This window comes from Akebia trifoliata, chromosome 9 (assembly GCF_017979445.1).
Source record: "Akebia trifoliata isolate Shusen 1 chromosome 9, ASM1797944v1, whole genome shotgun sequence".
NCBI lineage: Eukaryota > Viridiplantae > Streptophyta > Magnoliopsida > Ranunculales > Lardizabalaceae > Akebia > Akebia trifoliata.
This window is the reverse complement of record NC_141383.1, coordinates 26,299,056-26,316,767: the sequence shown is the minus strand read 5'-3', so window position 1 is coordinate 26,316,767 and position 17,712 is coordinate 26,299,056. Positions and strand designations below refer to the sequence as shown.

Here is a 17,712-nt window from a genome sequence, read left to right as displayed (position 1 = left end):
TTTCCATCTTTGTCCATACATCCTCAAGTGGTGGTGTACTGTTACCTCGTGATTCGTTTCTCATAAATCCATCTACGGCGCTCGTGCAGCACAAACTCTTCACATCAAACCAGGGCTATTTTCGACCAAATAAATTTTCATGATTAAAAAAGGTTTGACATTTGGCCTTTGTCCACGTGTCATTCTTAGAATCATCACTTTCTCTAATCCAGCTACCTGGCTGAAATCGAAACGCCAGATAGTGGCATCCAACGTAATTATTTCAAAATTAAGGGGTACTTCCACATTAATCTCATTTCCATCATCCCTAAAGCCCTCTTCATTTGCTCTGTTTCTTTAGCCGGAATAACTAAACACTTACGCCAAATGGCCGGAATTTGTCGCCTGAAAACAGCAGCGCCACCTCTGTTACGGCGCATTGGCTTCGAGCCGATCCGATTTTACGGAGCCGCCGCGCTCCAATTTCAATACGATTACTACGAAGAAGAAGAGGAAGACGAGCTCTACATAAATCGGCGCGGAGAGGCGCCGAAGGACGAGTCGGAAGGGTCGATGTCGAAGAGGGGAGTACAGTGGGTGTTCATAGGGAATCCCGGCGCAAAGAAACACGTGTACGCCGGAAGACTCTCGAAACTTCTAGAAGTTCCTCACATTTCCATGGGAAGCCTCGTTCGCCAAGAACTCAGCCCTCGTTGTTCTCTCTACAAACAGGTATTTCTTTTTACTATTTCGCTTTTTAAAGGTAAAATTTATAATTAAAATTCATTTATTTTCTTGTTTCTTGGTTGATATTTATAACTTCTACTAGACTTCCTAGTTTCTTATTTCGTGTAAATTTGATTGGGCGCTAGGGGTGGTTTCGTCATTTTAATGAAATAGGTAGTTTTTTCGGTTTTTTTTTTCTTCTAAAATCTTGGATTTTTTTTTTCTGATAGAAAATTGGTTGGAAAACCTTTTTAAATTCTTTAAAATTAAAATTAAATTTTTTTTTTCGGTTGTTTGAATTAGATTGCAAATGCAGTGAACCAAGGGAAGCTTGTTCCGGAAGATATAATCTTTGCGTTATTGTCGAAGAGGTTGGAGGAAGGATACTACAGAGGTGAAACTGGGTTCATTCTTGACGGGTTTCCTCGAACTCGAATTCAAGCTGTAAGTTGAAGTGTCTTTGACATATTCAATTTTTTATTTTTTGGGTAATTTCAGAGAGAATCTTTGAACCCATTTGACAAAACTTTCCAACTGTTTTGAAAATGGGAGATAGTCAAGTAAGTGAGCGTGTGTGTGTGTGTGTGTGTGCTCGCGTCGCATTTGTGGGTTTTTAAGAATATTTATGATAAAATGCGTGGTGACTTCCCATCAAGGTTTTAAATCTCGTCTGAGACACCAACGAGATAGATAGACAAGTCAAACGTGTAGGATGAGAATGTCAAGTAAGTGTGTGTGTGTTTGTTCGCTTTTGTGGGAATGTTTATGAAAAAATGTGTGGGTGACTTCCCATGAATCAAAACTCAAAAGGGGGTGAAGGGTCGAATGTTGGAAACTTTACTCAGAACTTAGCTTACCACTGAGAATCTTTTTCTTGATTCCTTTATTTGTTTGCAGGAGATTCTTGACCAAATTGCTGATATTGATCTAGTTGTGAATTTCAAATGCACAGAGAAGTGCTTGATGAAGAAATTTCTGGGAAGTGGAATCTGTTCCCATTGTCAAGAATCTCTTGGCACGGGAAATTCAGGATCTACTCGTCTCAATCCACAATTGCAACACACTCAACTGAAATCCTCCAATACGGAAGATACTCAAAAAGAAAAATTGCGAATCTATGCCGAGCAGGTAAACCATATTTCTTCATAAATTACTAGGTCTTTTGACTTTTGGGCACAATCTATGCTTCTAGTTTAATAATACTTGTTTTTGGTTACGAATATCTAGATCATGAAGGTTTGATTATGAAGGCCTTAAGGTTATAAAGGAGGAAAGTGTTGCTAAATTACAAAGAAAACACATTTTCTTCCTAATAGTTTGCGTGAAAATCCATTTTAGGAAATTGTTCTTGGTCTTGCTTCTTGAATAATTCAACAAAACATGATTTACAATGGTCACTTCCTTTATTGTGAGCCGAGGGCACATTCGGCAAACTCAAAACTTTCAAGGTGTCTCTATGAGGAGTTGCTTGGTTGTTAACTGATGCATTTTTTTTTTTTTTTCAAACTTGTTCTGTATGAATGTATATCTTTGATACAATCAGATATATAGAGACATCTTGATGGGTTGCTCTTCTAACCCCATATTTTACTAGTAAGTTACACTGGTAGAATTCCTCTTTGGAGAGCCTTCAACTTCCCATCTTTTATTGCCACTTGTTTGGAATCACTAACCTCGTATTACATAACGTCAACCTTATAGGAACTCCTTGTCGGAATCATCTGTACTCTATTTTTTTCTTGTTCTTTCTTGTTTCTTATTTACTCAAAATCATAGTTGTTAAGCAATGGTAACATTGCTTTTAAATGGTACAGAAAGATTTTGTATGCAAATCTCACACCATATAGTTTGGCTAGACACTTGGTCTTGCATCTTGAAATGGATCTTTTTTGAAAAAGTTTTTTTCAAATATTGTAACGAGGTTACCATATCGTGTCTAATATACCAGTAGTTTTGTTAGATTCTTCCACACACTCCTAATGTGGTAAATTTATCCCTTCCCTGATTTTGATCTACAAAGTCGTCAAAATTTAAAAATATAGAAAGCTTGAGTTATATACTTATGTGTCATTATGTTTTTACGGGTATAAATACAAAGGTGAAAGCAAGATTGAAAATGTTGCTAATTGAGTAATTTTCTTTTTTCTTTCAGAGAAAGCCATTGGAAGATTATTACAGGAAGCAAAACAAGCTTCTTGACTTCCAAGTCGCCAGTGGAGCTGGAGAAACCTGGGAAGGGCTCTTGGCCGCATTACATCTCCCACACATGACTGCAATCCATTCCTCAGAGAATTTGACAGCATGATCTGCTTGGGTTCAAGTCAACTAATTGTTTAGTTTCAGCATATTATAGTAAATACAAACCAAGTGCAGCTCAAAGAGATGTTTGGAGCTTTCTATAGCAAGTACATGTTTGTGGGTTCGAGGATTTTCTCGTAAAGTTTTCCTTTCTTAGCTTCCATGCAATCGTTGAGGTTGCGAATTTGTAAAGTTGTTCTAGCTAGGAAAAGAAGCAGTGTGCATTGGCTTTTGTGATTGTGTGTGTGTGTGTTCTTAGTCTTCAAATTTTGACTCTTATCAGCTATTGCTAGCCAGCACCAAGTGATGAACCCCCTCGAGGCCTTACCACTTCATATCACTGCCACCATAATTAAACAAGTCGTCCCGTTCATAGAGCAACATATGGTGTCTACGTGGCACATTTTTGTTGGATTTATAATACATAGGAATGCAGAGCTGCGTGCATGGCTTGTTTAGGAGCCCAATGTGTTTTAAACACTAACCAAATCTTGTCACGCTCTTTATCGTGATTGTAATTAAACCCAAAGCTGCCAAGTATTGAAACAGTTACAACTCCAATTGTACTCGATCCCACTCGCATTTATCCACTATATATGGTTGGTTGAAACTCCCTGAATTTGCTTTATTTGTACTCCTATGCCACTGCTAGGATACCCAACACTTGGAAAGCTAGCTCAAAGTAGAACTATGTGTGCACCAGGAATTGAATTCATGCAAGCCGAAGTATCAAAAGAAAACCAAAAAATGCACTAAAACAGAAGAAATCAAGACCCACAATTCCAAAATCAAATCCAGAACTTTGGAGGGATGACAAACCTACTTTCCTCCAAACACCCAAATAAATGCAAAACCTTCTATAAAGGGATAAATGTACCTTCCACGGAGTCTTGGTTCGGATAACAAAACACACTCTGCAATGTTCAAAAGTGGAGCCATCATCGTTTGGATCAAGGATTTGGGTTCTAATGAGGACTCGTTTTGATAACTTATTCTTTAGCTTTTTGGATCAATCATGTCTCAATGAATCGGCCCCAGATTGAATCAGGACATATTTAAAAATATTGATTTTTGTTTTTAATTGAATAAGACTTGAACCAACAATAATTATATCACAATGGATTCGAAACTTAATATGACACACGGACGGGTCCTTTAGATAAATTGTTTATAGGATCAATACTAATTTAATACCAATCAGTCCAAACTTAATCTATTGACAACCCTATCATCTTCAACTATTGATGTATAATGATGATCAGTTACTGTGGGGTGGTGTCTATATCTATCTTATTACTATTATTATTAGAATAACGATATTTTGAACCCCCAACCCCCCCCTCCCCCCTGCCCCCCATCACAGAACCGTAGATTATTTGCCTCGAGATACATAGAATCACAAATCTTTTTCTTGTGTATCCCAAGGCAAATGATCTACGATTCTGTGATGAGTGTGTAAAGGGGCGTGTTTTAGAGGGGAGTGTCAGATTATCAAGACTCTTATTATTATTATTATTTTTCAGAGAGGTTGAGAGACAAGGGTGTTTCACGTAAGACTATGGTCAAGGGACCTATATGTAAGCAATTTGAAACCCCAGGGGTATATCCAATAGATCCAAAACCATAGGGATAGTAGATAGTACAGAATTTCCATTAATTATCTTTTGACCGAGGTTCTAATATTTATTTGACAATAAGAGTGGTTGAGAAGCCCCTCAACCAACCAAACAATCGAACTTCAAAATATAATTATTAAATAAAAAATATAATTTTAAGGTGGTGGAGTTAGTTGACTCCAACAACCAAACGGCCTGCCTAGCTTAGAACGTGACGTAAAGAGCAGACAAATGTAGTTAACGTTGTCAACATTGATGGGAGATGAACTGACCTAAATACCCCTCTTGTTTAAAATAATGATTAAGTTGTCCCATAATAATATTTGATAAATTAATTCATTTATACATCTTTCTAATAATATTTTGTAATTTTAAAATTTTATTTAATATAAATTTGACAAAGATTACTCATAGTTAATTGTTAGTGTGTTGGTCAAATTTTTTTCCCTCTAAACCATGCTTTGAGTCTAGATGTTTGAGGATTCCTTTGTACGCTCAGTAAAAAGTACTTTCCGATGATCAAATCAACATCAATTCTATTAGAATAATAATTATGGGTTTCTTAGATTGTATATCTTTGTACTCTGAGGTGACTTTTATAGATCTGGATTCTCCTCTAATTTAAGAATGATTTAGTCTAAAATTTTATTTCCTTATTTGATGTGGTCCATTTTTATCTTTTTCCACATGGTAAATTCCTAATTAAGAACATCTTTCCCTTATCCTTTTAACGATTACTTGAGATTTCATATATTCTCGATATTTTGCCTGTTTGGTCCGAAAGTGCAATTAAGATTTTTTCCTTCCTGGATTGTTTGATGGGATTTTATATCTTGTCCTTAACATGGTTTTTAAACTCGTCCGAAATCGAGACGTATCGCCTGAGTTAACTCGATGTCAGAGCTGAACGAGACCAACTCACAAAGTCATTTTTTGACCGAGTTTTACGTCTCATAATATAATTTTTTGAATTATCTCACAAGACGTCTCAAATGTATCGGAAAACTCGTCCAAGACAACTCGGTATCGAACCTGAACGAGACAAGATGCGATACCGAATTTAAAAATCATTGTCCTTAAATCTATCACTAATGATTTTTTGACTTGAAAATTTTCATTGATCTATACTCGGTTGATGTGATAAGGGCACATAATCGTTGATCGTCTTCCTTGTGCATCCCAGAAAAAAAGGTATATGGTTTCGTGCCCTTGCCACGTTGATTGTGTATAGACTGAGTGAAAATTTTTGAGTCAGAAAATCACGACTCTATAGTTATAATAGTATTAACATAAAAAAAAAATTCTATTTTATTTTATTTATTATAAATAAATTATTATTTAATATTTAGAAAAGTTATTTAATTTACTCATTTATAAGCCATCTGTGTCTTTGGCGGCCACATAGGGTTATAATGGTCATTTAAAAGTAGAGGACCTGATTTGATTTCAAGCGTCGAAGGAACCATAGTCTCTCTCTCTCTCTCTCTATAATCCTCCGCAGGGCGTAAACCAGAGAGAGAGAGATCTTTGATAATGGCGAGCTCAGAAGGTTTAGAAAACATCCCCTCTGTTGATATCATGACAGAGCTTCTTCGCCGAATGAAATGTTCTTCCAAACCAGAAAAACGCCTCATTCTCATAGGTATCTTTCTCTCTCTCTCTCTCTCTTTCTCTCATAGGCAGTTAAGATTCTTTTGTTTAGTGAATTTTTACTTGATTTTGATTACGAAATCCATGAAATTACGTTGATATATATAGTTTCGTCTGTAAATTTGGTGGAGTTTTCTTTGTGGAAGGTTTTTTGGGGAGGGGAGGCATTTAAGGTTTTTTTTTTTTTTTTTTTCTGGATTTTGGGGTTTCATTATTATTTTTGTTAATTATGAGACGATCTGTACTATTAATGGGTGTGTTAGCATTGAGAACAGGAGGGTTGAGAGTGAAAAATACTAAAAAAATATTTGCTTCGAACTTTCTAGTCCCCATTAAATGAATTTTTTTTTTACTGTTAGTGAAGAATGATGGCTTTGATTTCAATGTTTAGTTTGTGTTTTCTGTTTTTTTATCTGTGATTTGCAATTTGGTTGGTTTTGATTGTTTATCTGTTTGAGAGGATTCCATCTAGAGCTAATTTCATAGGTATTTTTTTTCCTGGTTTGATCTTGCAACCTTGGACAACAACTTTGTGTTCCTGATGACCCAGACTTGAAAAAGGTGTTTCTTGAGTTGATTCTAGTCATCCTTGAGTCGACATTAGAACCCAAGGTCTCTACTTCGGGGTTATCTTGCCCCGGCATGGACTCCTCCATCACAAAACTTTGGTTTACGACTTATGACATTATAACCTACAGTCCTATACTCTTCTTTACTCCCTCACAGGACCCTAATCCCTAGTTTTCTGATGTCACGACTGTCATGACCCAAGATCTAGATTCACAAATCTTGAGGGTGAATTTTCACATATAATAAAATATGGATATGGTTCATTTAGTCATCTCTGGAAATTTTGACAGTCTCCTCTAAAATTAAGCCCATGGAGTACTGACTTGTGAATTGATGTCCGTTTAAATCTTCAAAATTCACATCATGCATGGAGAGGGGATGAGTTGGTTGAACTGGTGGACTCCATGGTCTTGCAACAAGTAAAAAAATCATATTTTCAATGAACAAAATTTGTTTTGTCATCCAAGATTACTTGTCCCCTTAACTCAAGAAAAACACTCAAACTTGTTATCAGTGACGTTCAGGGGTTGAGCTAGGATTTTTTCTACGTGTGCGTGTGTGGGTGGGTGGGGGGGCTAAGAACCTACTAAATTTTAAAAATTCTTTGTGGGGGGTCATCGGTGAATTTATTTTTCGTCTCTGTTATTAGTTGCAGTAACACATTAATCCTTATAAATTTAAAAAATTCTTGTGGGGCCAATTGGGGGATTTTATGTTTCGCCTCTGTTATTAGTTGTAGTAACAATTTTTTTTTGTTGATAAGTTGGTTGTAGTAACAAATACATCCTTACAGATTTTAAAAATTCTTGTGGGGGCAAGTGCCCCCATTGCCCCTACTTTAAATCCACCCCTGGTGAGGTGTGTTGTCATATGCAATTACCTGGTTTAGGGAAGAATGATTGGCATTGATTTTAATGCTTAGTTTATGTTTTTTTTTCTTTCAAAATATCTGTGGTTTACAATTTGGTTGGTCTTGTTTGTTTATATGTTTAAGAGGTCTAGGGCTAGTTTTGTATTTTCCCCCCTTATTTAGATGCATAAGCTGGTTTGAGCTTCCAACATTTTGTACAAATGATGAGTTTTGGGGCTTGGGGTTTGCAATGAGCATAATAATGTAAAATTAGATGAATGGCAGGTCCCCCTGGATCTGGAAAAGGCACTCAGTCACCCCTTATTAAGGATGAGTATTGCTTGTGCCACTTGGCTACCGGTGATATGCTAAGAGCTGCTGTTGCTGCTAAAACTCCACTTGGGATTAAGGCCAAAGAGGCTATGGATAAGGTAAATGCCTTTCATAGTGTTGGTTTTGGCCTTAAGATCTTTGTAAGGTCCAATGTTTTTCACAACCATATTTTTAATTGTTATTCCATGGTTGGATTTTCACAATTTCTCAGGGAGCACTTGTTTCTGATGATTTGGTTGTTGGAATTATCGACGAAGCTATGAAGAAGCCATCATGTCTGAAAGGTTTCATTCTTGACGGATTCCCCAGGACAGAAGTTCAAGCAGAAAAGGTTCTGTCTTTCTCTCCATCTCTTTATATCACCTATCATGTCGGTCTGTTTTTCTAGTACTTTTATTGGGTTTAAGTTGTCTAGTTACTTACTTCTGTTCTTGGTCCTACCGTTTCTTGTGCAGCTTGATGATATGCTTGAAAAGCAGGGAACTAAAATTGACAAGGTGCTCAACTTTGCAATTGATGATTCCATTTTGGAGGAGAGAATTACTGGCCGTTGGATTCACCCTTCTAGTGGCCGGACTTACCACACAAAATTTGCTCCTCCCAAAGTTTCTGGTATTGATGATGTAAGATAATGTGACTGCCATACTCTCTATTTCTTTTTCCTTTTTTTCTTAGTGTAAGTGTTGTGAAAGCCATAATTGGCATTCTTTTTAGTTATCGATATAGTTAGCTTTAATACTTTAGATACCCCATCCTCCAAGCTAGACTAGCATTGTTAGGCAGCTTAAATCAATATCATGGAATGTAATCTTGTCTTTGGTGGCTATTTTATGAATCATTGTAGAAATAATGTTCATTCGCATTAGTGAGGGTGCCAACTTAGCCAAGTTGGTAAGGCATGTGGTAAATAACGTCAATTGCCAGTTGTCTTAGGCTTGGTATAATTGTCACTAAAATGACTTCTATCTGTGCAAAACTGCCCTTAAATGCTAATGCTTTATTTTATAAACATGAGTGGTGTTTTGTCTATCCAGTTTTTTCCTGATTGTTCTCCGCTTGTTTTAATATTAGTCGTTATGAAATTATTTGACTTTCTTGGGCGGACTTGAGCTGGTCTTGGCATATTTGATGACTTAACAATGTGTAGAGAGTCTAAACGGTGTTATTCTGATTAGATTGTTGGTTGAATGTAATTGACAAGTGAACTCATTTATACTTGGTTCTTTTTCTTTCTCCAAAGGTCACTGGAGAGCCTTTGATTCAGCGGAAAGACGACACTGCAGCAGTTCTCAAGTCAAGGCTGGAGGCATTCCACAGACAAACCGAGCCGGTATGCATGCTTCCTTCTTTATTTAGATTCTCCCTGTTTTGAATTTATGTGAGAGGAAAAAACATGATTTTGTTAAATATAAAAAATGGTTGTAGATTGTGGTTTTAGCATTATTTATCAGCAATGCAGTCATTATTCTAATTGCTGATAGGCTTCAATGTATCAGATATGGAATATGTTTTTGTGACTCTGCTAGTCATCATGGATTTTGTCAAATATAAAATGTTTGTGGTCTGGTTTTTAGAATAAATTGGTATCAGGAAGTCATTTTTCTAATTGCTTATTCAAAGAGCTCAAAGTTGCCATTATGGAATTTATTTCTGGGACTCTGCCGGTCACAATGAAATTATTCAGAAATTAGTAATGTTGTTTTTGATAGATGCCTTCTATCTCCCTAGCAACCTTACCTGCTACCCTGTGAATCTAGATCTATCTTGAATTTCATTCTCGAAGTTATTTTCAAAGATGGTTGAGTTTTTAAGAATGAATAATGCCAATGGGAATATCTTAACCATGCCATCTAGACCTAAAACTCAGCCAGACTACAAAATATTAGGTTAAATGCTCACGAGAAAGTCCTTGCATGGGATAGTTAGGACTCTGGTTTGTGTGATGTATGCTGTGTGAACCTTCTGAGGATATCTTACCAATTGAATGATCTAGTCTTTTGAGTTGGCCATCAACACTTGTTCTATGTAAGAGGCTTCATTATATCTTGCTCCTCACTCTTCCATTTTTCTCTCTCTCACAATCTTATTTTGGTTCAGGGTCAGTTCTAATTGCTACTTATATTACAAGGGTTATGAATACTTTTGAGGTTCTGATGACAGCACTTCTTGTGAATCTTATGGCTGCTATATACCGACAATTGTTGGAAAGTTGCTAGTTTTTTTACTTGTCGGTATTATATTATTTAGATGATTGGAACCCCAGTTAGCATTCAGCACACATAAATTCTTAATTGGAAAAGTTTCTGTAATTCAAATTTTCCATATGAAAAAATCCATCAATTTTATTGATGATTTGGAAGTTTTTTGTATTACAAATTGGTTTTGAATAATACTGACGAGAAATACTTTTCCTGGAGTTTTGGAAAAGTGACTTATGTTTTTTATGAGAAAAGAAGAAATAAAGTCTGCGTATCTGTTGTGAGTCATACGTCAGATTTCTAATTAATGTGTCACGTGTAATTGTGAATGTTTGGCTTGTTTTGAATGAATGTGATAATGCTGCTTACGTGATTTTTTTTCCCACTGAGTTAGAATGTGACAGTAGGGTGATTTTGCTGGATAATAAAAAATTTGGGGTATAGATCCACAACCCATACATTGCGTGTGTAGAACTCTTGCTTTCTGCCAAACATATTTACATTGTCTCCTGTACCATTATCAATTTTTCTTTATTCCCCCCCTCCCCTAACTATGTTAATTCTCACGAAGTGTTCTGTACATTTGAACTGCAGGTCATTGATTACTATGCCAAGAAGGGCGTCGTTGCACAACTTCATGCAGAGAAACCCCCGAAAGAGGTTACTGTTGAAGTTCAGAAGGTGCTTTCTTCATAAGAACATGCCCTTCCCGATCGACTCAAAGACACTTTTCTGGAATTGTTCCTCGTTTTTTTGCCCATACATGCAATCTGATACATTGTTGGATCATTCGATCCATTCTCTTTCTTCCCTTTTTATTGCAACTGCAAGCGGATTATATGAGCCCTGAGGTGTTTTCATGTTACTGGATTTATTCTCAAATAAAATTTTTATTGATGAAATGTGAGAATTTTTTTTAATACAAATTTGATTTGGTAAACCGTTCTAGTTCTTCATGGTTTTGCGGATAAATCTTTATTATATCGGATACAGAGAATTTATGTTTGAAGAAGCTACATTTGATGGAAAAGTGACGAACATCTTATATTCCACATCTCATGATCCGACAATGCTACCATCCTCACACCAGTCTCATATATGGAACCCTGAAATTGGATTCATAAATCACAAATAGTGAATGAACTTCCCTACAAAGTTTGACAAATGAACACACTGTCGTCTCTTAGTATTTTTACCAGCAGCGGCAATGACAATGAAGTGTTATCCGGGCATGGCAGGGACATGCCCAGAGAAGATTATCGACACAACATTTATAATTGCAAAAAAATAAAATAAGGATCCGACATGGGCTTCTATTTTTCATGAGAAATTTCTGTAGTTGACTTGGGATCGGGTTGGATGTGTGCCCTTTGCATGTAAGTGGGTTCCAACCACCTTAGTTGAATCGTGCTGGAGTGACCTCAAGATTGTACCTCATATCGCACATACTGATGTGAAACTGTGTAGGAATCATAGATGCTTTCATCGAGATACAAGTCAAAAAGCATGTATGGTTCCTACACACTTTCACATCGGGATGTGCGATATGAGGTACAATCTTGAGGTCACTTTATCATTATTCAACTTAGTTTTAGTATTCATGGTGATTATATTTTAAGTCGTGATGGATTAACATTGATATTGACATCGTTTCACACATTGGTGCGCACAGAACCATAGATGCCACTTACTCATATCTCGATGAAAAAAAAAATCCATGGTTTTATTCACACATCCACATCAGCAATGTGCGAAACGATGTCAATTTTAATGTTACTTAAACATTTTCCTTATATTTTATACATTACCATACGATTGTTGGTTTATCTTCTCAAGCATTCTCTATTTTTTAGTTCAACAGACAGCAAATGTTGTTGTACATTATTGATGGCTTGGTTTGAAAACTTGCAAGCCTTTCTGTCCTGGAAATAACCCAGAAACAACTTATCCAAGTGGTGCACGTTATGGAAGATAAAATATTTCAGTACTTCTGAGTTTTGACTTTTAGTTTATTATTTTTTTATGAAAGATACAATTTTCTAGATTCAAATAAAACTTCAATTTTCTAGTTACCTCGGATTACATAAAAACTTTGGTAATTAAATTATGGGGAAGTGAAATATGATTAAATATCTTCTAATCTATCTTATTTAATAAAAAAAAAATTATAATTATTTTAATATAAATACTTATACGGTCATGTTCAATAACTAATTATTTGGCCAACATGTTTTGTCCTATATGGGTTAGAAGTTTCAGAATAGGCTGATTTTTTGTGAAGATGATCTCTATGGTGAGAAGATCATCCTCACGAAAAATCAGCCGAATCTGAAACTTCTAACCCAATCAAAAGTGATTTACAAAAATGGGACGGATTACGATTCTTCAACTTGTAAACGTGGGGTTAGAAATTTTAGAATGGGCCTAATTTTTTGTGAGGCCGATCTCCTCACCTTAGAGGCCATACTCGTCAAAATCATCCCATTCCGAAACTTCTAACCCCATTAGGACAAAACACGTTGACCAAAAAATTGGCCCTTAAACATGACCCATGCATGTATGAATAAATAACTATAAAATGAGTTAAATATTATCTCGTCCAATATGAGTTGACTCATCCAGGACTACTCGGTTTCGTCCATGAACGAGATGTCAAACTGAATTTTAAAGTGATGGAGTGTAATCAAGAGAATAAACTTGTACATTAGATATATTTAGGAGTCGCATTACTATCTTTAGTTCATATTGATCATGTAGTAAGCAAATTTCATTTTAAAAGACAACGATTGTGTACCACGAGTTCAATTACTGTAATTTTTTTTATTTTTTAAATCTGATTAATCATCAAATATTTTATTAAGACTTTGATTGGCACTTGACAAGGATAAAGAATCCGAAGAGAGAGAGAAAGGACAAACTCTTAATTTAATTGTAGGCATAAGTCTATGATGTTATCATACTTAAATTAAGACTCCTGATTTTTGACTCAAAAATTTTCACTCGATCTATATACAGTTGACGAATCTTTTTCTTCGGGATACACAAGGAAAACGATCAATGATTTTGTGCCTTTGCCACGTCAACTGAGTATAGATTGAATGAAAATTTTCGAGTCAGAATATCATTAGCATTAAATTAATTTCTTGTGTATTAAAGAATTACGTGGGAGACTTGGCTACATTATTAAAAGTTTGAAAGCGATTTTAAAAATTATTTATTAAGATCGTATAATAAACTCGTGACTTGTGTGAATTATAAAGGTATAAAATAATATCATTTTGGATAGAAGAAATACAAATACATATATGAACATGAATAGGTTATTATAGTTGAAGACATCTTATGACTTAAATCATTATTTAAACATGTAGTTTGAAGGAGTTGATCAAAGGTTGAAACTATGGGTCACATGGTTGGAAAAATAAGTTTGAAAGAGAATTACTTTAACTTTAAGGGAGATTATTTAAATAATAATTAAGTTTGGGGTTTATCTGGTAAGAAACTCTTAATTATTAATTAATTATTTTAGTTAATTAATAAAATAAAATCACGTGTAAATTGCAGGAAACAAGATGTGATGGGCATGGAGAGATGATTACGAATTTCACAAAGTTATTTCACGTGTACATCACATGACAGCTTTCTTTTTGATATCCATTATCATAACAGGCACCAACATATTATTATTTTAATAATATTTTTCATGGACTTTACACTTGGGTGAAAATTATTAAAAGAGGGTTAAATATTTTCATATTATTTATTATTATTTTTTTTTTAAATTACCAAAAACGGATTAAGTTGCGTGGCAGTCCAGCGTTTTAGTAACTCGTTGAATTGTCCAACGTTTTAATGTGTTAAAATAGAGTTGTGTTGATGTGATGATGCGCGCATGTCTACAGATGCGTTTTACTTGTATTTTAGAGAGTACGCATCTATAGACATGTGCGCGCCGCCACATCAAGATGTCTCCCGTGTGTACCACACAGAGGTCACTTTGTCATTAATCGTTAAAATACACGGCTTTACCAAAAGAGTTGTGTTGGAGTGACCTTAAGATTGGACCTTGTATTGTACATCTTGACCTGAAAGTGGATGGGAGCCATATATGTTTTTAACTTGTATCTCGAGGAAAGTATTTATGGTTCCCATACACTTTCACGTCAGGATGTGTCATGTGAAATCCAATCTTGAGGTCATTTCAATATTATTCTTATAAAAAATGTCCTCTGAATGATTAAAATATTGGATTGTTCAATGTTTTAATAGTGTGCTTTAACACCCTAACAATTTAACTTCCATTAGAAACGTTGGATAGTCAAATGACTTAAATTTTTTTTAGTAATTTTTGAAAAAATAGGTTTTTTTTTTTGTAAATATTAAAATATTAAATCTTCTTTTAATAGTTTTCCCTTAAACCTTTAGATTTTTTATCGAAAAGGCCCAAAATGATTGGATTATTTACACATTTTCACTATTATATTGAAAGAAGGCAGAGTAATAGTGGTTCCACAATGTCGTGACCTTTAAACTTAGATTTAATATATTCATGATCATTTTGATCAAAAATCAAGAAAATTGCAATCCACATTGATTGATTTTTAAACTCTACCCAATTACTTTTCCCACTTTTAACAAATTAAATTATAAATTTTTACTTGAGAATAAATTGTGAAGAAAAATATTAAAAAAAATTATTCTAATTTTGGATTTTTAATATATAGACTTGATTATGAAAGATTTATTTTGTGTGTATTTTACTCTTTATATTTTATCTATAAATAAATTATAACTCACCTCATTGTGAATAAAAAGGGCAATTTTATCTTCTCAAATGTAAATAATATTTTATTATTTTATTAACTTTTTATAATTATATGATCAATCTTCATAAAATGTCCCTTCAAAATTTTGAAGAAACACTCTCGTCACAAAAAGACACGTGGCATTTTAAAATGAAATGCCACGTGTAATTTAATGGAGAGAGTTCCTTCAAAATTTTGATGCGGCCTACCCGTTTCAAATTTTTTTTTGTTGCAAAGTAAGGTTTGGAAAAAGTTGTTTTAGAACTTGATTTTGGAAATTGTCATAATTGAAATAAGAAAAATGGGTCAAGACGGTAGACTCGAAAAAGTGAATTCATATGTTCACACACAATCTCAACAATGCATATGTGAGATTCAACAATCGAGATTTATCTTTGAGATCCTTAATCTATTCTCGAGATACATCTTTTATTCCAATTATTGGATCTCAAGTAAAAATAATCGAGATTGTGTGTCAACATATGATTTCACTTTTCAAAAGTCTACTGATGCCGACCCAATAATATTTTTTGACCAATATGAAAAAAAAAGAAGAAAACACCTTAAATTAAGGGACCCACTACAAATTGCACACCACCCACTACAAATTGCACTCCATCACCTAAAAATTCCTTTTTTCACTTCATTTCGACAATTTCACTCAAAATAAAAATGAAAATATTATACTATTTTTTTTTTCTTTGTTCTTCTTCAGCCATACTCACATAAATTATTGTTGGTTCAATAATTTTTGTAAGAAATACTTGATCGTAAAATAAACATGTTTACAATTTATATAAACAGAGAAGACAAAATCACGAGAAGATAAATAAGTAACCCTAAATCTTAATGTTAGTGATAATGAAGTGCAATTAGTACGTTAAAATAAATATTATAAAAAAAGTAAATTTTCAAGGTTGGTGTGCAACTCTCTCCCTAAATTAACATTCTAGGAAGGACCACAGTTTAAAAAAATAATGGAAGTATGGGATATTCTCTTTGTCAAGATTGAAAATGTTAGGTGTACCAAGTGGTGGGCAATAAATTTATTGGGTCAATGGGCCATGTGTGGATCAAACTTTCTTGGCCCGTTTGGAATCTCTCTCTAAATTGTGATGGTTTTCCAAAAGGAAAATGGGAAAAATAATAGTAACTTTAAGCGTGAACCTTTAACACGTTTTGGTGATATTTGACATACCCACGTGTTTTGTAACAGATGACTTAAGCCCTTGACTGTGGTCTTTGAAGAGAGATTAAAAGAAATTGGCCTAAATACCGTCATCTCCAACTTCTTGCAAGTATCCTTTGTTTTATCTTTAAGAAAGCTCTCTTATTAGCCTTAAAGATAATTCTTTTTTGTCCTCGTCTTTAATCTCAAGATTTTATTTCATTTAACCTTGAAACCTCGATAAGAAGATAAAGTTTTCAGAAAGATTAAAGATGAATCGTGGTAATCTAACTTACCCACATGGGATAGTCAATTGGCACCCCTGACATGACGAGTTTAGTAATCGTAGATCTACTCTCCTCGGGATACATAACTGTACTGTCCCATGGTGTCGATTGAATATGTCACATGGATAAGTCAGATTATCACGACTCATTAAAGATTGATGAATTTTTGAAAAAAATTTAATACGAGAACGAAGATGATAAAGTGGAGAGAAGGCCAAATAAGTTATATAATTATCCTAGGTTTGAAGATAATAGGCTTTTTGAGAGAAGAATAATATTCTTTTTAGCTAGAAATTAAAATGAGGGATGTTTAGGGTAATTTTTGTTAGTCTCTCCTAAAAGGCCATAATCAAAGGACCTTAGTGAAGGAATATGCCCTTGAAAAAAAAGGGCATCTCAATCATTCACCAAAATTTAGAGGGGTATGTCAAAAACCCTAACTTTAACTTTGAATGGATCATGGACGACCGTCGTTTTCAAATGAAAGATGACTCACAAAGTGGGATGAAAAAGAAAAGGAAAAGGAAAATGACTTCTAGCTCATATGGTTGTACACGCTTCCATTAATAATGTACTTCGTACTTTTACATTAATAACCCCAATCTTTCATTAATTGACCAAATTTCCTACTTGTATCTCCCATGCTAATGCTGAATTTGCCACATCAACTTTTGCTAATGCCACCTCAATTCAAACGTAATTCAACAAAGAAATGAATACATCTTGGGATGGCGATAGAAAAAGTTAGTGTGACAATAGCAACTCTAAACAAAATAATCTAAAATGTTGCTTTTTTTAAAATTTGTTTTGATTACAATTTGGTAAAAAAAATTAAAAATTAAAAATTAAAATAATAGACATTTTTTATAATGTAAAAGTCAGTTTAGCAAATAATGAGATGTGCTAAAATCAATATCAAATATAGCGTTGGTTTTAGTATATTTTATATTTGAGACACCATTTGAGACATGCATTGGAACACATTTATGATTGAGATCTCTATTTGACACTTGTTGGAGATGCTATCACATACTTTTACAATAGTGAGAGTTAACAACAATGGAACAAGGGTTGTTGGCTTATTTACCATGACATACAAAAGTACTTCCATAAAATTACTTCTCTTTTAAATATTTCTTTTAACATTGTGAGTTTATTGGTAAGTATTATTTGAGTCATTCTAAATTGACTTTCCTAGACACTTCACTCAACATTGCTGATGTGGCAGTGGA

General features: G+C 34.4%; 2 protein-coding genes across 3 annotated transcripts; both read left to right on the top strand.

Moving 5' to 3' along the window:
• Positions 1-296: 296 nt before the first annotated feature.
• Positions 297-3,567, top strand: LOC147395086 (putative adenylate kinase 7, mitochondrial). Its single transcript, XM_086454823.1, has 4 exons — positions 297-711; positions 1,009-1,149; positions 1,603-1,833; positions 2,858-3,567. Exons 1-4 carry the CDS (start codon positions 367-369, stop codon positions 3,008-3,010), a joined length of 870 nt encoding a protein of 289 aa, XP_086310949.1. The 5' UTR covers positions 297-366; the 3' UTR covers positions 3,011-3,567.
• Positions 3,568-6,054: 2,487 nt separating this feature from the next.
• LOC147395085 (Adenylate kinase family protein) lies at positions 6,055-11,122 on the top strand. 2 transcript variants are annotated; one of them, XM_086454435.1, is made up of 6 exons: positions 6,055-6,261; positions 7,975-8,120; positions 8,234-8,353; positions 8,478-8,645; positions 9,263-9,352; positions 10,815-11,122. In XM_086454435.1, the coding sequence occupies exons 1-6, from the start codon at positions 6,153-6,155 to the stop codon at positions 10,914-10,916; spliced, it is 735 nt and encodes a 244-aa protein (XP_086310561.1). In that variant the 5' UTR covers positions 6,055-6,152; the 3' UTR covers positions 10,917-11,122. The 2 variants fall into 2 exon arrangements, with proteins under 2 accessions (XP_086310561.1, XP_086310562.1); XM_086454436.1 differs by having other exon boundaries at positions 6,130-6,261; positions 7,964-8,120.
• Positions 11,123-17,712: the final 6,590 nt, after the last annotated feature.

Bases quoted from the DNA above. Each gene is read 5' to 3' on its own strand.
- LOC147395086 (XM_086454823.1), top strand. From the start codon at position 367: ATGGCCGGAATTTGTCGCCTGAAAACAGCAGCGCCACCTCTGTTACGG. The intron at 712-1,008 runs GTATTTCTTTTT...TGTTTGAATTAG, and splicing joins GTTGTTCTCTCTACAAACAG to ATTGCAAATGCAGTGAACCA. The intron at 1,150-1,602 runs GTAAGTTGAAGT...ATTTGTTTGCAG, and splicing joins CTCGAACTCGAATTCAAGCT to GAGATTCTTGACCAAATTGC.
- LOC147395085 (XM_086454435.1), top strand. From the start codon at position 6,153: ATGGCGAGCTCAGAAGGTTTAGAAAACATCCCCTCTGTTGATATCATG. The intron at 8,354-8,477 runs GTTCTGTCTTTC...TTTCTTGTGCAG, and splicing joins CAGAAGTTCAAGCAGAAAAG to CTTGATGATATGCTTGAAAA. The intron at 9,353-10,814 runs GTATGCATGCTT...TTTGAACTGCAG, and splicing joins TCCACAGACAAACCGAGCCG to GTCATTGATTACTATGCCAA.